We start from the raw sequence: 26584 nt of genomic DNA on the forward strand, positions 1-26584 counted from the left end.
AATTTCAAAGATAAAAGTTTGAATTTTGCAGTTAATAAATGGGTTTGACAACAAAGCGCATCAGAAACTCTGACACACAATAAACCCCCACGAGGGCTGAGGAATAGAAGCTTTCCGAATCTTTGTATGCAACTGTTTGTAACAGAATACGTCTAGCATAACTATCTCCACCACAAGCGACTGAATTTCCTATTCTATGCCGTAGCTGATGTGTGCGTCCATCCATTGATTCTCCACAAGACTGCTGCTGCTGCTGCTGCTGCTGCTGCTCGTAACCTTTCATGGTTCTTCTGCCAGATACACAGCTTGCCACGGACATTCCCTCTTTAGAAATTAATTCAATGAAGAACATCTGAGCGTTGCTTCTTCTTCTTTGTGCTTTCTAGCCGGTGTTGTTGTCGAATACCGTGAAAGTACTGCGTGCGATAGCGCTAAGTTAAAACACTGCATCAGCCCAGCAATCTGCTTTGTTGGACTCAAAGAAGAAAAGGAAGCCCCAAGATGGAACCCGGAGGTGAAGGACAGGATTATCAAACAGGATTCCTCTTTAATTTACCCCGCTGGCTCAATCACAGAGGAGTCTGGATGTGGGGAGGAGATCAAGAGGAGGATCGCACCGGCCAAATCGGCTTTCTGGAAACTGGCGAACATTCTCAGGAACGGGCTCTAAGTATGAAGACCTGGATGAGTCTACTGAACCGCTACGTTTATCCCGTGTTGATGTACGGAGGCGAATCTTGGAAGATGCGCTCGGAGAGTCGTGACGTGTGGTTCCTCAGGCGAATGTGGAACGTCTTCAATTCCTTGAAGAGATAAAGTGAATGATGAGGAGGTGCTACGAAGAGCGGCGGCAGACAGGAAGCTAATCTGCCAGATAAGGATCAGGCAGATGAGATTTTTGGGATGTGTGCTGAGAAAACCTGGCCATGAAGAGAGCGTTTGAAGGGAAAAGGGGGAGGAAGTAAACGGATGCTGGGGACGGCCGCTCTGGATGAGCAGGCCGGAGAGGGTTGGAGAACATCAGGAGGTGGAGCTGATGGAGCTGTGGCAGAACCCGATCGCCTGTTTCTTAAAACATGGCACCAACGAGAGACAGTCGTTGACTCAGTTGGCCAGTGACTCGGCGAGTGAGTCACCGAATCGCTCAGTGAGTCAGTCGACTGGTCAGTGATTCGGTAAGTGAGTCACCGAATCACTCAGTGACTCAGTCAATTGGTCAGTGACTCAGTAAAGGAGTTGTTGAGGAAGCTAGAGAATGACTCAGTCAGTAACTCTGAGTCAAACACCCAGTCGATCATTAAGTGAGAGTCGGTGAGTTAGTTAACTCCCTTAACTAACTCACCGACAGATGTCAGTCACTGAATAAGTTCGTCACGTCGTTGGCCCGATGAGTGAGTCATTAGTCCCGATGATCTCATCCCCGCATATCTTCACCGTTGGTGAATCTGTGAGTGAGTCACCGAGAGTCAGTGACATCTCTCTATTAATACAGAGTTTATTTATGTATTTTATCATATTTTTCTGTTCTATCTGTTGACGTCAGTAAATCAAATCCTCCGAACCTGATGAAAACGGCGTCTGCACAGCACATTTCATCGTCCTCGCAGTCCGTCGTCCTCCGTGCTCTCCAGCTATCCCTGAAAATGAACTCTTGCAGAGAATTAACCTTTGCTAAATCTAAAAAGCTGCAGGCTGAAATGTTTTTAAATCCATCACAATTCGACCCCTCGCCTCGCCTCCATTCGTAGCGCACTCCAAAAGGCCGAGTGCTGAAGGAGATGAAGGAAACCGAAAGCCGTAAGTCAGCCGTCGTTCGATGCAAAGCAAAGTAACCTCGTCAAACTACCTCTCCGTCAGGTAGACGAACAATAGACTCGTAGCAAAAGTCTCAATTGCATCGTGGCAGCGTCTGTGACAATATGATTAGTCTCCCTGCATTTAACCCGAGCCCGCCTCTTCACCGGCACCGGGGCTCACTTCTCCTCAAAGCACAGCTGAGGGACTAACGCCAGCCCAGAGGCGACAGAAGGCCTTTCGCTCCCCCCTCACTCCCCGTGGAGCTCCCAAAGCCCCGGAGAGAGCAGAGACAAAGGAACCGGGCGGACAGGGAGGGAGAGGACACGAGAAGATAAGCGGGGCGGCCGGGGAAGACAGGTAACGAGCCGGAGGCCTCTAACGGTGGGAGCCGGCCCTCCCCAGACGGAGAGCCCGAGCCAAGAGGACGGGACGGATAAAAATAGAGCCGGCAGATTAAAGAGCATCTGAAAGCGGGGCAGGGGATCGCAAAATCCTCTCCGAGTGCCCTGAGATGCCCGAGGCTCGGCTGAAAGGACCGGGCGGCGCTCCCTTCCTGTTGGCTCTGACATCACAAACGTTAAGGTGTTCTCCAGATCTAATGGATGCAAAGGTCACAATGTGGTTACAAGGAAATTCATTTCATGTTTCGGTGTCTATGATATTTAAAAATGACATAGTCTTGGATCGGGGGCGTCACAATAATGTAGAAATTAACTATTTTTCCCATTCTCAGCCACAAGGTCCCTGGTTAGAGTCTCCATGTTCTCCCCATGTCTGCATGGGGTTTGTCGCGGTTCTCCAGGTTCCTCCCACAGTCCGAAAACATGTAGGAGGTTCCTTGGAGACCCTACATTGTCCAGACATGTGAATGGTTGAATGTCTCTGTAAGTGGCCCGGGGATTGGTCCAGGGTGAACCCACAGGCTCCAGAGCAGGATAGGCAGTATAATTAATTAACAAATAAAAAAGAATGGATTCATCCCTATGTTGTCACCTGAAGATCACCCCTCCATTCATGCCTGTGGTGAACCGGCTTTAGATGAAGACGCAGCTAGTTTTTATTAGCAGTTTCCCTAAAATCATACATTTAAAAAAAAGCAGTCTTTTAGCCGAAAAAGTGTCTGTGGTGTGAAGATCATGATGTATTTAGTTCCAGTGATGGTCTCAGGTAAACAGCTCATCTTCTGATTGAAGGTCAGCGATGAGTGAGTTCTTGAAAGGCGACGTTCTCAGGGAAGCAAAGGAACGAGTTTAGAAACCGTCTTATCTATGCTACTCGAACACACATGCCAGATTATAAGGATCACAAAGAATCCTTCATCAGACTGTTTGTATCTGAGACTGGATTGGGGAGCACACACACTCTCAAAGGTCCCTAGAAACAAAAGCGTCCCAGAAGCGAGAGCTTCTGCAGGTAGCAGAGCTCTGATTTGACGGTCTGCTTGAAGGATTGAAGCTCATAGCCTTTCACAAAGAGATGAAGGTCGTATGGTTTCAAAGGTTTGGTTGTTGCCGACGGCGATACCGCCAGCAGAACCTGACCTGCAAGATGAACGGAAGCCAGGAGGGTGACTCAACATGGAAGACAACTAAAGGAGCAGCACCTCCGTTCACCCCTCGTCATCAGCGGGTCCTCATCTGCATTAGCATTGTTCCGCATTCGTCATCTCTGGTGGCAATATAAGCAGGTTTCCAAAACGTGCACTGAACGTGCACTAACCTCTCTCAAGAGGAGCCTCCAAAGCAGGCAGAGACCCTCCCTGCTGCTTCTCCGGCCCGGATACCTTCTACAGGCTGCGTTATGTCCATATGGGAAACGGTCTCTATGTATGCAGTACTGTCATCACGCCGTGCTTTACACTGGACTACATTCACCCATTCATGCACACACAGCGCTGGCCAGACCTTCTGAAGCCTCTGGGGGTTCGGGGTCTACTCATATGTACCCATCTAGAGCAGAGAGACTGAATGCGGACCACCTGGAGCCAATGGTGACGCTGATCGGTACTCATTTATTCATAATCTATGACACAGGGGGCGGAGCTTATCCCTGCTGTCATGGGGCGAGAGGCGGGGTCACCCCGGATCCCCCGCAGGACCACATCCGCCTTCTCGTAGGGTGCGGACCCGAAGGACTTCTGATGTTAACGGTCTTGATGTCCGTCCCCTCGGTTCTTCGTGGAACAATTTGTCCGACTGGTCTCCAAACCCAGATGAACCCCGTCATCTGCGCACGAGGCGGCTTTGCTTGTTCTTTAGATTTATTTTCTTTTCATTATTTCCCTGCTAGCTTATTCTTAGCGTTTTACGGTCTCCCGGTTGTTCTCTTTGTACTTCAATGGTGCCACCGAGATCATCGTCGCCACTTCGCTTGTCTTCCTTGTCTCTCCTTATTGTGTTTTAGCTGATAATTCTGAGTTCCCCGTGCAGGATAGGGAGTATAAATAAACCTGCCACCGCTTTGATGGGAGGTCTCACACAGATCACCGTCCTGATCCCTGACTGTTTTACTCCAAACAAAACACACACGCATATTTATTCGGGGTTGTGTTTGCGTGCGGTTTGCTCGCGTGTCTCGGCGGATCATCATCAGTTTCATCTTTAATTGCCTGTGGGTCGAGTGGCACCCCGGGGGCCGCTCTGAGGCCCTGGGTGGGACCCGTCCGCAAAAAACCATGAACCTGTCCAGAGATCCGTCCACCTCCCGTCCAGCTTTGCGGCGCTCCATGAATATTTCACTTTTCTTTGATTCAATTAGTCCCTTTTGCAGTCGGCCAGCTTGGGCCGCACGTTTCACTCCCATCGGGAAAATTTGACTCCAGCCATTTTTTCCGCCACGCCAGTGAGCGCCCGAACGCACCGCGGAGGAGCTCGGCTTTCATCGCACCGGCTCATTTGAAGGATGCCCATCTCCGCCGCACGCCGACTGTTGTCCTTCCAGGGAAACCAAAAGTGTTTCCAGGAAAAGTGGAAAAACTAAAACAAAAACATGAAGGATATCCATCGTCCTACACACACACACACACACACACACACACACACACACACAGCAACCCGCAGTAAAACTTCTTATCCTGTAGCATCAATTGACATGGGGACAGACGTAGAAACCCCTGCTGTGATCGTGTACATATACCCGCACACACACAAACACACACACACACGAAGACACAAACACACACACTTGTGCTCTGCTAGCAGGGCATGCTGGGCTGGCTCATTACTACAATGCCACGCTACCAGTTGCTAAGGAGACCTTGGGGAGAGGGAGGGTGCCTGTTGCCATGGCAGCCAGCCTGCATCCTGCCAACTGTCTCCCCCTGTGAGACCCGACCACCGTGCAGAGACAGAGGGAGGGAGAAAAACAAAGCGGAAGGAGGAGGCCTGGAGGGGAGATGTTGCGAGAGGGTGATGAGGTGAGACCTGGAGGAGAGGAGGTCCTCGAATTCCCCCCGGACAAAATCCTGACACCTCACTACCCCGTCCCTTTTTGAATCCCCATCCCATAATGGACGGCGTGTCCCTGGCTGACCCCGCCCCGCCTCCCCGCTCTTGCTCCGCTGGCCCAGGATCCGTTTTTTTCCTTCATTTTTGGAAGGCGCTCAGAGCTCATCCATCACGGAAAGAAATCTGCTTTGGTGGAGAGTGAGTGGTAATGAAAGACGGATTGGAGCTAGGAAGAGGAGAGAGAGAGCAAGAGAGAGAGCGTCTGGGAGGGATGAGCGGGGGGGATTACACTGATTGGACGCACGAGGCGGGGGTCGCGCCGGGCGAAAGACGAGACGAGGAGCACTCGGTCTCACTTTCAAATTAGCCTTATTGGTTTCCAAGGACACACAATTGTTTCCATCCCTCCGTCTCGATGCTCCTCCTCCATTAACTCATTCATCTCATTAGCTCCGGGTGCTCGGCGTGCATGTAGCTCCGTCGTCGGAGACGCGCCGTGCGTCCAAAGCTCCCGCCGCTCCGAAGGTCTGCTAGAAGCTGACAGATGGACGTCCGGCCCGCGGGATCCTTCCCAGACCGCATGTTCTCCAGTGCAGCTGGTTCATCACAAGATGGCTAGCCTCAGGCCCTGACGTGAGTCTGGTTATTCTTGAGCCTTCCATCCACATCTGCTGCTCCCACTCTGTCTCAGGAGGTCTTTTCTGGAGCCTCATGGAGGGTCTCGCACGGTTCTGGAGAACGAGGAGAACCATCTACTACCGTGGGGAGTCGGTTCATCGTTGTGAAACTATTTTCCAAGCATGGAATCATTAAAGTATATCTCATCTCATGATCTCATGAAGAAGGTGTTTTCTGATGTCCATCATCCAAGGCTCTGCTGCACTTTTGCAGAAACTACTAGTTTAATTAAACCTGTGTCGAGAGGCGGGGCCTGGACCCCGGTTCAAGGAATTTGTTTTGGAGGTGTTCGCTATCTAATATATGAAGAGATAGAAATGTGAAGTCAGCTATGGCTCCATTCATTCAGTCATTGATTCACTAGCTGTCCTGCACTCAGGGTTATGGGGGCGGAGCCTAACCCAGCTGTAATTGGGCAAGAGGCAGGCTTCGGCCTGGAACAATTCGGTGAAGTACAGCCATTCACCCTCTCATTCACACATCTGGACAGTATAGGGTCTCCAGTGAACCTCCTGCATGTGTTTGGACTGTGGGAGGAACCCAGAGAACCCTGAAGAACCCAATGCAGACGCAGAGAGAACATGAAGACTCCACACAGGAACCCTGCAGGAATCCAAGCAGGGACCTTCTGGCTGTGAGGAGGAGGCTGCACCCCCGAGCCTCCGCTGTGGCTCCTGGTTAGCAGACCGGTCCGACCTCGGCCTCATCCAACATGTGGGAGATGAGCCGGGGATAAAAGGAAGTCTGATGGCTTCACACCAGGGTTGAGAGAAGCTCTGGAGGTGGAGCTGCAGAGAAACCTCCAGACACATTCCACTCTCCTGGAACGGCAAGGGTTTGGAAGTTATCTGCCCCACAAAGCAAGGATGAAGAGACACAGCCTCAGGTGTCACTCAGAAGGTTCAGATCTGGACCTGGACCCAGGATGAACCTACAACCTGCTCTGGGAGAAGCTGCTCCAGAATCCAAAGCATGCAACTAGGTATCTTCTATTTGGCATGGTCTCACTGCCACACACACACACACACACACACAGAAACAGTGAGCCTCTTCATCCTCATTTGACAGTCTCCTCTTCAGAACACACACACACACACACACACACACACACAGCACAGACACGGCTTTATTGACTTATTCATGCATGGGTTTGTTTTGGGGGCAGAGCTCCTGTCTGCGAGTCTGACAGACACCCCACCAACCCCCAAGACTTCCCTCCCCATCCTCCTTCACACACACACACACACACACACACACACATGCGCAGGCATCAACCCATCCCCCTGCCACCGATGCCTGGCACAGGCAAAAGTCGTCAAGCAATCAGAGGTTTTCGCTCAGGTTTTCTCCTGCGTCGTTATTCCCGCCTCTGCCGCCGTTTCCCTCCCCTCTCCACTTCCTGCCTGTGCTGGGGGGAGAAGGGGAAGGTATGCCCACATTTCCCCAGAACAAAGACAGCCCAATTAAGTCAGTTTGAGTTAAGGTCTGCGTGGCAGAGGAGGATGCGGAAGCGGGGAAGCCGAAGAGGGAAAGCGACAGCGGCGGAGCGAACGGTGGGGGGGGGGGGGGGCAGAGACAGACAGCCTAACAAACAGGGAGAGGGGGATGGAGGGATGGAGGGATGGAGGGGGAGGAGGCGAGGAGCGTGTGTGTCGGGGGGGGAGAAGAAGAGTAGCGTGAGTCACTTTGTAGCGGAAGCGGGTCGACTTCGTTTTTAGCTCCTCAATGGGAGACTATGAAATATTAATAAGTGCTCCAGCCATATACTTCAGAGGCCCGTGGTAAAACTTAAAGTCTAATGAGACGCCGCTCATGAATTGCTAATGGAGATGCTGGAATGTGTTTGTGTGTGTGTGTGTGTGTGAAGCGTTGGGGTTATCTGCTAGCGGAGGGGTGGAGTGTAGCAGCAGCAGTAGCAGCAGCAGCAGCAGCGGCGGCGGCGGCGGCAGTGGCAGCGTTCAGTCTTTTGAAACACTCGGTGAGAAACTTCATTAGGAGCTTGAAGTTGTTCCCACTGAGCGGCGGAGACTGGGACACGGTTCTCCGGCGAGGACGCCCCAGCGCTGGGAGTCATCCCGCTAATTGAAACTAAATGTTGTTTTGTTGTTGTTTTGTTTTCTTCTGCACCTCAATTGCTGATTCGCCGCGGTGCGTTTAAAGTCGTCGTAAAGCTGTGCGCTGCAACCCTGTCACCCATCCTGCCGTCACTGCTCGATATGACCCCTGACCACTGGGTGGAGGACATCCAGCTGCAGATCCTCTGCAGGTTTCTGATTAGAATGGAAGCATTCATTCATTCATTCATTCATTCCACTTATCGGAGCCTACTGTCATTGGATGAGAGGCGGGGCTCAGCCTTGCCCAATCACAAGGCCTCATACAGAGACATTGCAACCATTCACCCCATCAGTTATTCAAGCTTTGCCCCAGTGAGAAATTAGATATTTGATCGGAAAATATTAAGGGAAAAAACTACAGAAAATGTATATTAAATATTTAAACCTTAAGAACAACTTGGGGTTTGCAGTAGTATTTGTGAGTCGTTTTCATGATTTACATGTGTTTTCATATTTTCTATGTTTGATTTTATTCTTTTTTCTATCAATTACTTTACTGCGAATAATTTTTTTTTTACAATCCCTTATATAACTATTTTGGCATCTTTCAAATCAATCATCCTTATTTTAAGAGGTGTCTTGTTTTCAATAGAAATTAACAGACTTCTACTGACTACTATCTGCTTGTTTATTGATGAATTTGTTTAAAATGATTTAGCGTGGAGAGGAAGGAGAATTAATTCCCAGTTCCAGCAGCGAACATGTCCATGCCAGTGAACTCTGTCATGCCAGCAGGGGTGAAAGCGGCGCGGTAATGTTTATGTTACTCCCTCAGAAAAAGCACTTCTCCCACATGCTGGACCTTCTCCCGTTCAGGGCTAACCCTTAGCAATGCTAAGCAATGCTAAGGGTTAGCCAAGCCGTTAATATCCCTTAATTTCTCATGATTTATCAGCCTCTGGCAGGAGAACATTTAATTCCCCCCTAGCTGTGACCAGCCAACCTGACAGTAAAAACCTGCACTCACAACCTCACCTCAGTAAAAGTATGTACATATTAATATAAAATAACTTATGGCATTAAATGTTTAGTGTTATATAATATGTCTACACTTTATTATATCAATACATCAATTCTTGCAATATTAATGTTGCATTGAAAGGCCATTAGAGGTCGAAGGGTCGGCTGTGTGTCAGCTGGCAGACCGGGCTAACCAACATGCTACACAAGTCGAGACCATTTTAGAAAATCCATGAGATTCTCAGGCGTCCCTCTAGAACCTCCCATCTCTAAAAGTCTCGATTGAGCAAGGACACAACTTCCACCTGATCTGGGAGGGTTTGCAAAGAGAGCCACACTCCTATTTGACAGGAAGGTGGCCAGGGAGTCAGAATAGCACGTATGAACACCAGCGTGGAGGACAGGATGCAAAGCTGCGTCAGATGGGAACAAAAGCTCTCTTTGTTCTTAAGTGGACCTTCTTCTCCTTTGGGCTGCTCCCCTCAGGAGTCACCACAGCCAATCACCTGCCTCCGTTGGAGCCACAGCCAATCACCTCAGCTGTACCTGGAATGACGACACCTCCATGAATTGCTATTTCCAGTCGGCTTAACCATCCAATGCGTCATTGGTAAACCAAGGAACCGTTGAAATCAACCCGTGGACCTTCTCAACACCAGGTTCTAGATGTAGCTGCAGTCGTGACATCAGTTCTGGAAAATGGGCTGAAGAACGCTGATGTTAGTGTAGTATTAGTTTAAAGTGGCTTGGCAGTTTCTGTGTTCTTCTTCATGCTGGACCTCAATTGTTCCCAATCTTTCTCCAGGTCAGGACAAAGGAACATCCATGGTGGACGTCCTTGTTTGGTTTGCATGTTTTCAAGGCCACTTAACCCTGACCCCAACCCTAACCCAGCACTGCAGAGGTTCTGCTCTGGGCTTGGACGGGTTAATCCGGGCACTATTTCCCTCCCCGGCACTGGAATATTCCAGTACTTGAAAGCACACCGTCCCTGATCCATCCCGCCGCTCGTTCAGCTCTCCAGACGTCTCTCGGCGGCGAAGTGACTCTCCTGCTCTGGGCGGGCACGGGGCAGCTGGGACGGAGGGGAGCCCGGGGGTGTCACCCTGAATCAGACCGCTGCTCACTGACCTGGTTTCCCCCCGGAGGTCCCGGGGCGGTTCTGAGCAGAGCGAGGAGCCTCCAGCGGCCCGTGCAGAGGAGCAATCTGATCAGATGATTGGAGACTAAGCAGCGGGAGAACATCCGGCTGAGAACATCAGGCGGACGGAGAACTTCACGCCCTGACTTAGATGTGAAAAAGATTTTTTTACGAATAATAATAATAATAATAATGATAATAATAACAATAATAATAATAAATGTGGGCAAAATCCCATCAGATGCACGACAATAATCTCCATTATAATTAGCAGGGTTGAAATGAACTGTAATGGAAACGCGGGTGTCGAAATAAATCCAACACGGCATCATTAATCTGACTTTTAAACATGTAATTAACATAATTAGAAACTTTTACAAAGACGGTTAATCCCCAACTGTTTGACACTTTCCTCATAATTATCTGGCGTTTGCATTCTAATTACCGTGTTTTCCTTTCGCGATAACCTTTAGCCGATCCTTTGGTTTCCCTTCGCTCCGCCTTCTCTCAGCTCAAACTCCCCTTTTTCGTTCATTCTCTCACTGTTGCACATTTCCTGTCTCATTTTAAGCCCGTGATCAATTATTGGAAATGGAATCCATTCATCGATCGATCAATGTGATCAGTTTTGATCAGAGGAACATTCAGGCCTTTGCCAAGATGGAAAATCATCTAAAATCTAGATCATTGCTACCAGGAACAGGGTGATCAATGGTAGCATTTAGCTGCTAATGCAGCTAATGATATGTGTACCACTAATGATAAGTACCACTAGTAGCAGTATAATTAAGATTACTCTCATTATTTTAACTTGTTTCTTTCGCAATTGTTGTTCAAGGATGTTCAAGTTTGAGTTGGCGTTTTGAAATTAAAGAGTAAAACTTCTCCTCGTCTCCACCATTATTTCATCACCGAAACACCACAGTAGTCTTATTAAACTGTTGATGTAATAGCTGTTATGATTGTAAATATTAGTAGTCGTAGTAGTACAACTCTTGTTGTTGCCAGTCTACCTGTTATCATTATTATTTGAAGTAATAGTAGTAGTAGCATCATTGTTGTAATAAGGAGTAGTATGAATCCAGCTGTTGTTGTCGTTATAGCCATTATGATTATAAATATTAGTAGTAGTAGCAGTATTACTGGTGTTGTGATCGCTGTTATGATTATGATTACTATCATTATTACTCTTAGTAGTATGGCTGCTGTTGTTCTCGGTATAGCTGTGAGTATTCATTCTGTCATCATTATTATTAGTGGTACTTCTGTTCTGATTCTCCTTGCAGGATAATGAAGTTCATGTTAGAAGCCGTGTGTCGACTGTCCCCCAAACAATGAATCTCCTTGAAATCACAGAGGAACAAATGCAACCAGGCAGGAACTGTCAGCTCATCAGGACGAAAACAATCCGTAATATTTCACAGCTCCGGCCTATTGCCGGGACGGGATCTGTGAACCGTCTGAGATGAAGATATTCTGTCGACATCCAACACAAAGCAGGGCTTCAGGGGCACGTTCAGCACACACTCGTGTGTGTGTGTGTGTGTGTGCGCGCAAATGTGTGTGTTTGAAGGAAAGAAAAACAGAAATGTGATGCACAGAGGAAACGCGACTGAAATGTACTTAATAATGCTAATATTGCTCATATTGGTAATAGTAATATTGATAATATGGAGTCAGTGTGGGGATCAAAACCAATGTGTGAATCGTGCGATTTGTTAATATGGATCTTCTATCTATCTGCCAGAGCTGAGCCGCCATCAACCCTGTGTGTGCGTGCGTGCGCGTGCGTGCGTGTGTGTCGCGCACACATGCTAAATATGCAGCCTTGTTTTGTAGGCGTTTCCATGTGTGCAAGTGTGTGTATGTGTGTGTGCACTAGGCAGGGGAGGAGGGTTGCAGCCTTTCTGCATGAGTAGGGCTGTCAGTGGGCATCAGTCAGCCTGGCAGCGACAGGCGGAGCAGATCATTAGCAGAGATGGGGGGGCGGGGGGGGGGCTCAGTGCTGGCTCTTCAATATCTACTCTGCAAGACTGACACAGAAAAAGGAACGTGTCACGCAACCGCAGCGCCAGGATTCCCACAAGCTCTGCTCAGCCAGGTCCCACCTGCGGAAGAACACTTCCGCTGACCCCCCTGGAGAAGAACTTGGGTTCAAAAGTAGGGGTATCTCTGTGATCACTCCCAGAGGCCCGGGTGTAGCTTCAATCCAAACCGCTGGATCGTGCTCCTGAGCACAAGGGGCAGCCATTTTCAAAAACCTGGGATACTGAGATGTTTGTTTCAATGAGAGGCTGCAGGAGGCAACTGTCTCACCCATGGAATGAGAAGTCCCGGACAACGCTCCTGCAGCCCATCCAGCTACAGACACACCGTCAGGGCACAGACGACACAAGGCCTTGACCTGACCATTTCCCCGGCTGCTGTCGCTTCACCTTGACTTGTATATTGGTGAACTGGAACTCTGGTTTCCTGTGGCCGGATCTATGCCGCGCTATCACCCGGCTCCCATCGCATCTTCTGCCCAAATGGCCGCAGACCCGAGAACCAGCAGCCATGCATCCCTGATAAATAAGCGGGCTGTAATTAGCCGGGGAATAAATGTGTTCGAGGGCTTGTGCACCTCCCGGCCGAGAGGTTCCCCCCGCCCCGGTCTCCTCCGCGTCTCAGTCGCTTTACATTTTGCCCCTTTTTTTTATCGTTCGCCAGCTGCCGCCGTAACTCAGGCTTTACTGCGGCGGCCCGCGGTGACCGCCCTCCACTCAGCGGCTCCATTAAACCCCTAGATTAATGCCGCCGTTAAATCCACCGTCAACTTGGCTGACGCTCATCACGCAGCGTTTATGTGACGGCGTGGAGGATTTGATGGAGTCACACCGTCGGAGCGCCGTAAATCAGCCGGAGAGGCTCCGCAGGAAGAGGGACGGACCGACGGATCTGCTGAAGGACAGAGAGGAGACCCAGGGGAAGCACCTGGAGGAAGAGACGCAGCGGGAGCATGTACACACACACATATATATACATGTATATAACTGTGTGGTAAATGTCTCTGACGCTCTCTTGGTATTTTAGGCTAAACTATTATTTTAATTATTACCACTATCATCATTAATTCATTCATTCATTCATTCATTCATTCATTATCTACACTGCTTAGCCTGCAGACGTGTGTGTCTCTATATGAGGCCCTGTGATTGGTTCAGGGCAAACCCTGCCTCTCAGCCAATCACAGCTGGGTTTGCACCCCGCAACTGTGACTGTGAGATGAGCAATACAGGTAAAGAATGAATGAATGAATGAATGAATTTACTGTTCTACAACTGGTGCAATTTTGAGAATGTAAAACAAACTCCAGAGTTCACACATGTATCTAACTTGTTTTTATAGATAGCTATAGTTGTAGTTATAGTTATATATGGCTACTGGTGCAGAATGCAGATGTGAAAGGCCCGACAGAGAACTTTCCTAGATAAGACCTGAGCTCATGCAGCCGTGTCAGGTCCGTGCACGCTCAGTCTGACGCTCAGTGCATGTGTCTCCTCTCCTCAGATGGACATCGACGTTACACAGCCCAGCTCCATCAGATAAGACGCATCACCGAGGGCTGAGGAGCAGCTTGGGAGGAGGAGGTTCAATGCGCTGTGGCGGCTTCGAGGGAAGGGGACAGGGCTCAGGCTGTGGAGCAATGACAGTGAAGGAATGGAGACAAGTGTGTGTGTGTGTGTGTGTGTCTGTCTCTCTGTCTGTCTGTCTGTTTGGGGTTGGCTGGAGTTCATCCGAGGCCAGCTGTCGTCAGGTTCACCGTCAGACGTCACATGGGCAGAATGTTAAACAGAGAGCTCAGCATCCTGACCTATTTCCACCAGACTGACAGAAAAACCCACCGAGGGGCTGCTAACCTCTGATTGACCACACACACACACACACACACACACAAACACACACACACACACACACACACACTTCATGTCCGAAACATGCGTCGATGATTTCCAATCACTGATGATAATTTTTTTGCCAATTGTTTTGATTCAACCGCAAGCTTCGGCAGCATTTACAGGACAGCGTCCACAAACACACACACACACACACACACACACACACACACACACACACACACACACACGCCGTTACATGATGAATATTCATAAGTGAAGACACTGTTTGTTATTGTCTGCAGACAATAGTGGCCACTTTGTTCTGTGTGTATGTGTGTGTCTGTGTGTGTATGTGTGTGTGTGTGTGTGTGTGTGTGTGTGTGTGTGTGTGTGTGTGTGTGTGTGTATGTCTAGACTGGACTCGGTGGTTAGCAGACAGTTCTCCCAAGCGGAGCAACTCTAACAGACTTGACAAACAGCAGTGATTCCATTAAACTCCCTCCTGTCCTGCAAGGGGCCGACCCAGATATCCGTCCTTGTGGAGGCACAACAGGCCACACCATGTGACCTGAACCAACCAATCAGAGAATACAAACAAACATACAATCCTTTTTTTCCAGGAAAATAATCCAAGTAGAGAAGTACGTAAGGAAAAGAAGTGAACTCCAGGGCTGGAAGTAAGACCTATCTCCTCATCTCCTAAGGTTCAATCGGGCACTGACATAATGTCAACAAAGTCAGGCCAGGTCTGGAGTGTGACAGTGTGTGCATGTACGCACACACACACACACACATTGGGAGTTTCAGACAGGAGGGGGAGTGGCTGAGAGGCTTTGAGAGACACATCCTGCCTGCAATTAAGGTGGAATCAGAGAGAGAGCTGCGCTGCCTTGATAATGAGCCTCATCTGAATTATTAACTAGCTGCCCCCCCCCCCGGGCCTGGACTCCCATCAGGCCCTGGCACACACACACACACACATGCACGCACGCATACACGCGCATGCACACGCCAACAACACAAGCTGACACACACATGCATTGGGATCCGGGTCTCACCGAGCTGGTCTGGGCCCGGTGCAGCCGCCCTGTGCGAGTTCCATGATTTATTCACGTGGGTGCAAAGTCTAATGAGTACAATATGCCAGCAGTTGGGGGTCTGAATAGTTTATGAAACGGCCGCGTCATTAATCACATTAAATTGGTGGAATTTTAGCGACGCGGTTAAATTTTCAGGCACGGTTTGTTTTTTTCCCACTGACTCCAGTGAGAATACAACCAGAGCTCTGCTTCCAGCTGCTCACAGGACTGCCTTTGGAACTTCACTCCTGCTGTGGTGTTCACACACCAGGTTGTATGTGTATGTAAATGTGTGTGTGTGTGTGTATGTGTGTGTTTTAAACAACAGTTGGCACCCTCACCAGTCCTACCAACACTCATCAATTATCATTTCAAATGATGAAATGATGAAATATCAATATATCTATCTCTTAAGTGTTGGTTGAACATGGAGGCTCCTCACAGAGAGGAGTCCAACCAGATCATCCTGATCTCCAACGTGTTTGTAAAACACTAATTAGTGATAACATTGCGCTATGAATGTATTTGTAAATGTTCATTGCGGATTCAAATGTAAGAATACATGCTAATACGCGGTGATATGCTTTTGGTCCCGGGTCGCATCTCTCCATCATCTCTGCTTTTCCTGTCTGGCGCTCCCTGAGCCGGACGCCACAAAGCACAGTGATCCGCCGGTGAGAAGGAGTGCGTTCTCCCTGCGACCCTATGCAAGCATGAACCGGCTTCTAAATGAGGTGTGCCTACACGTCAATCATCTGGGACGCTTGCATGGACCGGGTCTGGGCGCATCTCTGGTCTTCAGTTCAGGTCCTGGTTCTCGGAGAGGCTGAGGAACTGAGCTCCTTTGACGGAACGTGCTGGTCCACATTAGCTGCTTAGCTCGTTACCTTTTTTGAAGCTCCGGAGGCTTTTGGGAACCAGAGAACCAGAGAACCAGAGAACCAACCATCTGTCACCAAGAGGTGAGAAGGTACAAACATGCATTTTGACTTCTGGGTGAACCATCCCGAGATGGAAAAGGAAGAGAAAAAGAACATCCTGTTTCTTCTGACGCGTATGGACTGTCCTCTGAAACAAGATTCCAGGACGGAGCATTTGCAGCCTACCGGATATTTTCAATCCATCCCACGAGGCACACCCAGGACCTTGAAGGCATCCGTCGAGCCGTCAGGGACCAGGGATCGTCTTCATCCGACAGCGGAAGGTTAAATTTATGCCCTGCCGTTGGGCTTGCGGGACCCGCCCGCCATGTCTGGGGACTTTCCGTCGGCCGAGGGTTTCTTTGTATCATATTCATATTTCTTTGCGGTGACTGAAGTGTGGAAGCCGAGGGCGAGAATATGGTGTTCTATTCCAACCGCTGTGAGTCACTGGGCAGCGAACGCCCCGCCTCCGCCACAGGGCTTGTTTACGTCCGGGCTCCTCCGCGGATCGAAGCGCTATCTGAGGCGCCCTGCCGCCGAGCCCCCGGGACCCGGGCCGGCCCTGCCGTCCCGCTCCCTTCGCGGGTGCCGTCGCAGAACTCCAAGCCTGCCCTGAAGATCCGGCCTTGCAGAAATCCCTTCTTCCCACCCCCCCGGTGAACGCCGTGCCAAGCTCGCCAACTCAAGAGCCGCCTCTCCTTCTGCTGAGCCTTTGTGATGATAACAATAACAGTGTAAGGGCTTTCTGCCGGGCCCACTGGCACGGGGAAGCCTCTAAGCCCGTTCCGCTATCTCCAACCCGTTCCCTTCTGTCTGCGCTGGCACCGCGGCGTCACAGGCGCCGAAGCTGCTATCAATGCACGCCCACTCAAATCCCCCAGTCAATTCAAAAGGGGTTTTTATTGGCGAGATAAATAATTAAAGAACAATTTAAAAAAGAAAAATCCTCGCCTCTCTTTCTCTCCTCCCTCTCCACTCTGCTGCTGCGGGAAGGCGGCAGAAAGCGCCAGCCTTAATGGAGAGCAGGGTCAGCTGAGGGAGTCCTCGAGTGACCTGCTGCCACATCTTCTTTCAGTCTACCCGAAGGGACGTCTGAGTGACGTAAAAATCCATCCAGGCTTTGGGTGTCTTGGCTGGAGTCTTAGGCTCCATGCCCTCCGCCTCTGCAAAAGCTTTGCTTGAATCTGCAGGGAGCCCTAACCTGCAGGTGGCGCCCTCGGTCGCAACACGTAGAGCCTGGATATCAGCCATTGCCGTCAGAACCCGTTGCACTTCTACTGAAAACCAACGATGCCCTTCGCCAGGAGGTCCATGTCCATCGGTTGCGTCTCCGCTGGTAGCGCCGGCACCCCTCGATCGGAGGGTCGACAGTTCGATTCCTGGTTCCTATTTCCCGCATGCGGAAGTGTCCTTGTGCACAACGAGGACACTTGTTAGGAGTGGACACTTTCTTGCGTGTCTTACAGAAGCTGTTGGATTTTGTTCTGAGTCATCACCAGCTCAGATGTTCTCTTCCAGTATGTTCTCTGCGTCATTTCAGCCAAATGGGATCTAAAATGGACGACCGTCATTTATTCTGCACCTCCGGTCCGTGCGAGTGAATATATATCCATCGGAGGTTTGCCCCGCCGTGGCCGTAAACTCCTTCGCTCTGCCAGCCCTGCCTCGCATTTCTATTTCCTGTATTTTCTGGGTAGCTGATCGTAGATCTAGCTGCGGGTGACAGCCCTGTTAAGCTGGCATAAAACTGAAGTGGCGGACAAAAGTTCGCATTTGATGAGTTTTCCGAGAGCCGACAGCGACCGAGAGTTACTCCTCTTCGTTTCCGCTCGTCATTTATTTTCCCGCAAACTTGTCTGGGTGCTGAATTTCTGCAAAACCTAAATTTGGAACAAAAAAAAAAAAAAAAAAAAAAAACAAGCCAGGGTGTACTTGAATTTTTTTTTGAGGCGAAAACCACACGGGGCCGGCGGCTGCCAGCCCAATGAGTCTGACCCACAACACTGTAATTTGTCCAAAAGCACTTCCTATTCACCAAACGGTACGTTATATTTACTGTCCATCATCTGATTCATGGAACTGATGTTTACCTTTGTTTTATGTCACAACCGGTCGAGGATGTTGACGAACACCAAGGCGGTTGCCTAGGGTTCGTCCGACCGGCTCGACCTCTCTTTCGCAACATACGTCACTGTGTGACGAGTGAATGAGAGGGTGAATGGCTGTATGTCTCTGTATGAGAGAATTCATGTTCTGTGTGGCAAGTGAATGAGCAGGTGAATGGCTGCATCTCTATATGTGTCCCTGTGTTGGCTTGGAAGCAGTTCGGGTTGGCCGTGATAGCTGAGATCAACTCCGGTCCCACCAAAACCCTGGATGAGGAATAAGTGGTACGGGGAATGAATGGATGAATCTCCACTGAAAGGACACAATGCGGTCACGCGAGCTGAGGATCACACCCCTCCAGAAGCACAAGAGGGTTCTGGGCGCCTCCAGAGAAGAAGCTGGGAAGAGGGTCTCTGGGTTTTTGTCTGTCTATTTGCCTATTTGCTCCTCGGAGGCTGGAGGAGCGGCTCTGTGGACTAATCCTCTGGGCGTCGGGTTCAAAACTCAAACAGACACTTGACCGACACCATCCATTTCCTCTGGCACATTTAAAATGGACCTCGAGACAGTTTTTACGGTTTTACAGTAAACAGTATTCAATTAGCATATCGGGCGTCCCCATCTGCTCAGTAGATCATAGCGATGAGAGTCAGATAAGAATGTCACCTGGTCGCCTGGAGGCGGGGCTTCAGCCTTCGCTAACGGTGGCTAATGCCGGTCTAAAAGTCAATCGCAGCCTATCTCCGTTCTTCTCTGAGAACGGCCGAGCTGTTTGAGCACGAGCGGTTCTCACGACGACTCGGCCATCGGTGGTTAAGAAACCGCCGACTGTTATTCGTGCCTCAGATTAATTAATCCCTGCTTCATTCCAGCACCGTGTCTGCTAATCGCTGTTTGACATTGTTGGCCCGGTGAACGTGAGGAACCGGCGCCCTGCTCCCGTCTCACAGTGACTCCGCCGGGAAGTAAATCGGTGAGTCGCCGGCTAATTAATTGATCATGAAGACATTAATGAAGGGCAGAGCATCCCAGACTGATTCTGTAAACACCGTCCGTCTCCTCTTCCCTTCCCACCGGAGTTCGGACGTTTGCGAGCGGCGCAACGTACATCCTCAGACGTCTGCCTCCTCATGCAAACAGAATACACAATATCCACGTGGAGGTCCTACAGGCCAGCGTGACGAGACAAAAACTCATCCGGACGCTGACAGAAAGACCCAAGAACCCGAGAACCCCTTCTACTGAGTCGAATATGATTGACAAATGAGGAAATGAAGTGTAGACTTCCTGGCGGAAGCATTGAACATTTGTTGGAATCATTGGGACTTCTTTGGGTTTTATAACGTAAAAGGACCAGCTGTTAATTAACTGAATATCACATATAATAACATGTGAAAACACAAGGTGTTATTTATTACGACATGTCTTTTTCTGATTCTAATTCTATCTAAAACGCTAACTATTATTATGATCGCACTGATTTAAACTGATAAGACAGCGAATGAGATCACATGATTTCAGTTTCCTTGACTGAGAAACCTCATTGTTAGCAGCCGCTACGCTCAGCCTTAGAACGTCGGAGAACCTTTGATTACGACTGGAATTCACTTCCCCCGCCTGCCGGGCGCATTGTGAGCAAGGATGGCCAACGGCGCCGTGCTAATTATTTCCCACACTGATCACCGCGGCGATACGCCCACAGCAGGCCTTTGCTATGCAGCCCCGGTGTCGGGCCAACGGGCGAGCGAGGCGCCACCTGCAGACACACCACCGCTCAACCATTCCCACGCGGAATTACACACACACACACACACACACACACACACACACACACACACACACACACACACACACACACACACACACACACACACACACACACAGGTGTGTGTGTGTGTGTGTGTGTGTGCGCGACATCCGCAAACCCCCTCAGCCCGCCTCCCTCCTCAGATGCAAAGCCAAAGCACTTGACCGCAATTAGTGAACCACCGTCAGAGAAATCCATACATAGTCATCATGGCAACCCTGCTGCCAGACACCGGACTTCAAGTGTGTGTGTGTGTGTGTGTGTGTGTGTGTGTGTGTGTGTGTGTGTGTGTGTGAGTGTGTGTGTGTGTGAAGCCACAGATTCACGCAGCGTGACCGTGTGGTGTGAGAATGTACCGAAAGCAGCATTAGGACCTTCTCGCTTGCTTGACAAAACATCTGGAGGACCTTGGTGGAGTGGAAACAGTGCTTCCACTCAAAAAGCTCATTCTGCATCCACGTGGGATCAGACTCAACAGAACGGAAGGAGATGCTTGGAACTCACCAGACACACCGCTGGTGCCTCGACATTCATGAGGATGCAATGAAATATTCATCCCTTCATTTGTGGCTGGACCAGTGGATCTCCCTGGATCCATCACAGGACCACTGATAGAGATGTGATATCACTCGCCCTCTCACTCACGCCTCCCCAAGGGAGAGGTATCTTCAGCCAAAGGGGAGCTGACGCGCAAAATATCTGAATCCTAAAAAAGGGCTGCTTACACAGGATAAACGTGCAAAATAAGAATGACTTTGATTGACAGGTGAGCCAGGCCCCGGCAGTAACCACCTCACCATCACGTCTCCCCAGCAAGGTGGGGAGTTTCCACTCCTTTCTCAGAGGAGAAGAGATTTCTGGGATGCCGAGGCACAGCGGAGCTCAGCTGGAGACCGCCGAGAACCCGAAGAACATCTCGCTGCTCCTCAAAGCAGAAGATGAAACTTAAACACAATCACGAGGTTTATTTCGCCGTTTCAGGACGTGTGAAGGTAATCCCATCCAACGCACAGCCTTGGCACTTCAACACTTCAACAAATGGGTGACACTTTGGCGTGTGTGTGTGCATATGTGTGTGCATGTGTGTGTGTGTGTGTGTGTGTGTGTGTGTGTGTGGAGGCTGCAGAAGAAGACAAAGGGCCCAGCGGTTGCATTGAACAGCAGCTCTCAGACAGGATTACACAACAGCTCTTAAAGGTTGCTTTTAATAGCAAGATCCTGACTGGATCTTATTTCCCTCCCACTCATCTTCTCCAACTATCAATCCATATCCCCAACACACACACACACACACGGCAGAGTTCCTACAGGAATGTGTGAGGGAGTGTGTGTTACTTCTAATCGCATTAGAATCGCTGCCAACTGTACGGACCAACATGTGTGTGTGTGTCCCCTCTTTACTGTTGTTGTTGAAGAACGTTATGAAGATCAAATCAAGTTGTTTTCACCTCCACTTGGAAGCTCTGCACCAATGGCAGCTCCCCGACCCTCCACTCTCCCACCCCTCCGCCAACACAGCGGGGGATTAGACCCCGCCTTTAAATCCCCTTTTTAAAAAAACAGCACAAAGAAGCACCGGCTCCACTTACATGTTGATTCGGTGAGCTTGACCTGGGGAGACAAAGCTCCAGAAAGATCTGACCACCGTGATGGACATCACGGATTAAGGGCTTCCAGACCCACTGAAGGTCCTGCTGATCTCAGCTATGATGTAAATCCTAGATAGATGACCGTCAACTGAATCTTTCCTTCATCATATCCTGTTTCTCACCACTGCGTTCCATCAGATGGACCCACAGATTCACCTTCCATCAAAACATCAATTTTACCAATGACAACATCCATGATGATGATGATGATGAAGATTGATGAGCTATAAATAGTTCCCCCTCCCCCGCCTGGAGACCTGGAGCTCAGCTGGGTTCCTGACGTCCCGTCAGGAACGCCATCTCCAGCGTGTTTTTCCGAAAATCCAGCAGACACAGCTGCTGTTTTTCCTACTTTCTGCCCGGCTTGATCTTCTTTGCGTAAAGCTCTGCCCCTCTGGTCCTTCACACACACACACACATGCACACACGCACACACACACGCACACGTGGGTGGATGAGCCATGTTTACTCTCCTTTGACAAACACACTTTCCCCCAATTAAGAAGTGATCCCCACATCTCCCATCTCGTATTTCCTTCTCCTGCACTGAAAGCCGACCCTTGACCCAGGTTCTAGTGGACGTCTGAGGGCCGACATCCGTGAAGATTCTCCGTCGTCCGGTCGACGGTCAGTCGAGGTCTAGTCGTATCGTGAAAAGAAGTCATCTTTGTCGAGATGGAGGCCTTCAGCCAGCAGAGGAGAAGATCTTAGTTGTGACCTTTCACCTACATACAACACCTGGTGAGATCCATCCCAAGAGCTGGAGACCCTCTGGGACGAGGAGGAGGACCGTTTTCCAGGAGTGGACCTCGGCATCGTTCCCGATGTCTGTCCGCGGCGGGAAAATGGAAACGTTGCTCCGGACAGGACGGATTTGAATCCGCCGCTGCCGCAGGAACGTCTCGGACCATCACTAAAACACACCGCCATCTCCTGGCCTGGCGGGTGGACTGCAGTGTCTGAGAAGTTTCTGGGGATCATTTCAAACCATCTGTACATTGAACTGTTTGAAAATGGAGACCAAACAGAGCGTCGCCGTGGGAACGGAGACCCAGTCGGGTTACCATGGAGGATTTACTTTCAGGCGGTTCTTTTCTTCAAGCTGACTGCCACTAGTTTGACAGAGAAAGACTTGGAGAAGCTCAGATGAAGCTCCCGAATGTGAGGAACCCTCACACTTGAAGGGCAATCCAAGGCTGGAGGAGCTTCCAGAAAGATCTCAGCTCCTTGTTCCACAACCCTCGCATCACAGCAAATATAGATATTTATACACACACACACGCACGAGAACAACATCCCAGTGTCTGTTAGGGCGATGCTGAGGATCGGGACACATCACTGGATGCTCATCTTTGCTAATAAATATTTAAATGCGTTCAATAAATGGGATTGTTTTGAACTCATGGAGGTACTCCTGACCTCCAACCCGGGAATGATGTGACAAAGCGTGGCCATCTGACAAATCAAGTGAAGGAAAGTCACCTGGTTTCTGGGGGAACCTTGAAAACGTGCAAAAGTGGAAACCCAACAATGAAATGTGGGATTGGTCTGAGTAGAACCCGTATCCCGAACCCATACGACGTTACTAAATTCTGTCCACGTCTCCAGAGGAGCATCTCGTTCACCACTGAAACCAGAGAAGGACGCCCGAGCCATAAAACCAATGAGGATGAGAAGATGTGCTCACACTTAAGGCTCAGCGAAACATCACCCGGGAGTTCTCCACCGTGACTCCAGCTCCACAAAGAGTGTACAAAGAGTCCACCGCCAGAAGATACGGAGCGGGAGAACGGTGAAGATCTGATGGGACGACGTTTGGATTCCTCTTCAGAGAGGAAGCATCTGGAAGCATCAACAGGGTCCACTGAGGACCCACTGTATGACCCACTGTATGGGCTGAAAACAAAGGATCCCTCACACACACACACACACACACATTTAGGCACACATACACACACTGCCGGGTGTAAACAGATTACAACGTTCGCTTGAGTTTGGGGGATAATCTGAGTGCGTCTGTTTGGGGGGGGGGGGGTTGTACGTGCGTGTGAAGGGTTTATCCCGCGGCGTGGGTGAGGGTTCCCGCGAGAGGCTTTTGTGTTTGAACCGGAGACCGGAGACACTCTGTCCCCGCTGTGACCCGCAGGAGCGGTGCGGGCTGGCTGGGGGCCGAGGGGCCGTGGGGGGGCCCCGCTGCACAAAGTACTGCTCGGAAGGAGAAGAAGAAAAAGAAAGGAAGGAAGGAGGGATAAATGAGGGATGGAGGAGGGATGGAGGAGGGAGACGAACCCGCTGAACCCGGCCGCCCACCCCACACCCTTTCCCCGCCTCCTGGCTCTGAGGGGACTCGCAGTGACTCGGGTTCGGCCCGGTGCTCTGCACACCCGCGTCCCCCGCCCCCGTCCCGGTCCCGGTCCCCGGGCCTACCTTCCAGCCGGCGGAGCTGTTACTGTCGCCCTTATCCTTGAAGTAGGGCACGAAGCGGACCATCCAGTCGTAGATCTGCGCCAGGGTGAGGCGGCGCTCCGGGCTGCTCTGGATGGCCCTGGTGATCAGGTCCGCGTATGACAGGTTCCCCCACGCGTTCCGCCGGGACGATTTGGCTTTGCGCAGCTGCCCGGCGGCGTCCAGCGCCAAGGTGGCGGCGGCGGCGGCGGCGGCTGCAGCGGCGGCTGCGGCGGCGGCGGCGGCGGGTGTCCCCTCAGCCGGGGCGCCCGCCCCGCGGCCGGCCCGGCAGGCGGCCCCGTCGAACGGCTCCACCTTGACGGCCGCGGGGAGCGGACCCCGCCGGCCTGCCGCCTCCTCCCCTCCGCCTCCTCCTCCGCCACCGCCACCGCCGGGGAAGCCGTCCGGGCGCGGCGGCCAGGTACACGGACGTGAGCGTGCGCGGGGGTCGAATCCCGGGTCCACGTCAACCTGATGCGCGTCCATGCCGCCGCTCTCCATCATCATCAGCATGGCGGGGGCGCCGGCAAGGGAGCCGGCAAGGTCACCGGCGCGCCGAGCGCGTTGCGCCGCGGGAGAAGCCGCGGGAGGTCCGGGCGGAGGCTTCGGTCTCACGCACACGCACACGCACAGACGCTCAGCGGCGGGAGACGCGCATCCTCAGGGTAGAAGAAGGCGCATCCTCGGCTCCGCGGCGGATCCACGCAGGAGCGCTCTCACGTCCGGCAGGAGCTCCTCCGCGGGTTCCCTCTCGCCTTCGTCCGCCGCTTCCTCCGTGGGTTCTCGTCCGGCGTCCTCCGCGGGTCGGTTCTTCCGTGGGTTTCCTCCGCGCTCCGGCCGCAGCAACAGTTGATCCCGTGGCAGATCAACTCCCCCTCCGTCCTCCGCCCCCTCCCCTGTCCCTCCCCCCCCCCCCCCCCGCCGGGGGCAGAAGGTTGCCGGTTCCAAACTCCCAGTTCCTCCCTCAGCCGCGGGAACCTCGGAGCATCTAGAAGATGCGACGGTCTCCAGAGGAGATGGAGGTGAAAGGGGAGTCAGCCGGCTCCTCCCGCGGCTCCCCCGCGCTTCTCCGCAGACGTGTGCGCCTTTGTCTCCGGCCGCGCCGGCTCGTCCTCTCCGCTCCTGTCCGCTCCTCTCCCGGTTCTCCGGAGCCGCGGAGCCGCTTCCAGCTTCAACCGCAGCCCGGAGTGAGGAGGACGCAGCGCCGCTGCCATGTCATTGGACGGCGCCCGGATCCGGTCACTCCCTCCAGAACAGGTTTCCGAGGGAGGCGGCGCGTACGCGTGCGCGTGCGCGGGCCCACAGTCGCGATGTTCCCAACAATGCGGCTCGGAGGCTCGGCGCTGTGCACGCCAAGTGACTTTTAGGTGCATTACGGTAAATTAACAGCCTCGTTAGCGACCAACGAGGCCTGGAGGGAGACCCGGATACAATAGAGCTGCACCCAAGAGAACAATAGAACAGAATACGATCAAATAGGATAGAATTTATCGGATCAAAATATAATCGAATTGAATAGAATAGCCATGAATGGTGCCGGTGTCTCCACCTGCTCTCCATCTTGGTGGAGCTTCTGCTCTCTTGGTTTGGACCCTTGGTTTTCTCCTCACCTTGGTTGGTGGCCGCAGAGCTCCGTGCCATTTGGGTCCGCAAAGGAATATACAGAATATAATCTTACACAGATTATCTACGTCTAATCCGAGCAGTAGAAGAGAGTTTATACGTGTGTGTGTGTGTGTGAAGAGAAATACAAATCTGTGCAGGTGTGCAGCGCTGTGAGGTATAGATAGAAGAGTAAAAGCATAAACATAAATGAAATATAGATGGAGGGAGGGAATGCAGGATGCAGCTGCTGAGCGTTTGTGCACGTACAGATTAGAATAGAATATTCCATTAATCATCCACAGCGGGGAGATTCCAGTTCCCACACAGCAGGAAAGGGATGGCGCAGCAGTCAGATCCAGAAATATCAGAAGAAATCTGAAAATATACGATAAAATGTAACAAAACAAAAAGCAGATCTCATCCGCGGCGCCAACACTCATCCAGATCCAAATCACAGCGGCGTGACGGCACGCTCCATGTGCACCACGCCCTTCGTGGTGGATCGACGTGCTCGTCGGCTTCTCCCGTGCAGGAGGGTCTCTGGTCCCTCGCAGACATTCCAGCGTCCTCCCACGTTCACATTGTCAGTCCCTCGGCTTCACTTGACCTCCTGGAGAGAAATGACATGTCATTTGGAGATTTACAGATTTACAGACGGATCTGGGTAGTACACTTGTGGGAGGCGGTTGGACCGTGAAGATCCGGTGGACTGAATGGTGGATACTGGTCTCCTGCCTCCCTGAGGTTCATCACTTTTTGTGGAGCGTCTGCTCTGAGGGCCACATCCTGCTCCAGCTCTTGAAGGAGCAGACAATCGTGGCCTTTCCTTTCCAAGGAAAGTGCTCTGATCACTGCCTACCTCCACCTGTACCTTCACTGCACAGATCAGCCCTGATCCTCCGGAGGGTCACGCGTTGGCCTTCTGCGCCACATGGCCGCTCTGAACCGGGTTA

The 26584-nt window shown here is 51.2% G+C and overlaps 1 protein-coding gene across 1 annotated transcript in view; it reads right to left on the bottom strand.

Annotated features, from left to right (window-relative positions):
* Positions 1-24872, bottom strand: part of foxo6b (forkhead box O6 b) — a 37062-nt gene extending 12190 nt beyond the window's left edge. Inside the window, exon 1 of the mRNA XM_086178040.1 lies at positions 24009-24872. Coding sequence (XP_086034166.1) covers positions 24009-24539 — 531 coding nt within the window. The 5' untranslated portion in view covers positions 24540-24872. The remainder of the gene's footprint in view (positions 1-24008) is intronic.
* Positions 24873-26584: the final 1712 nt, after the last annotated feature.

The sequence above is a fragment of the Fistularia commersonii genome, chromosome 30, assembly GCF_037954325.1.
Source record: "Fistularia commersonii isolate RoL2024-O1a breed Wild chromosome 30, RoL_Fcom_v1.0, whole genome shotgun sequence".
Classification (NCBI taxonomy): Eukaryota; Metazoa; Chordata; class Actinopteri; order Syngnathiformes; family Fistulariidae; genus Fistularia; species Fistularia commersonii.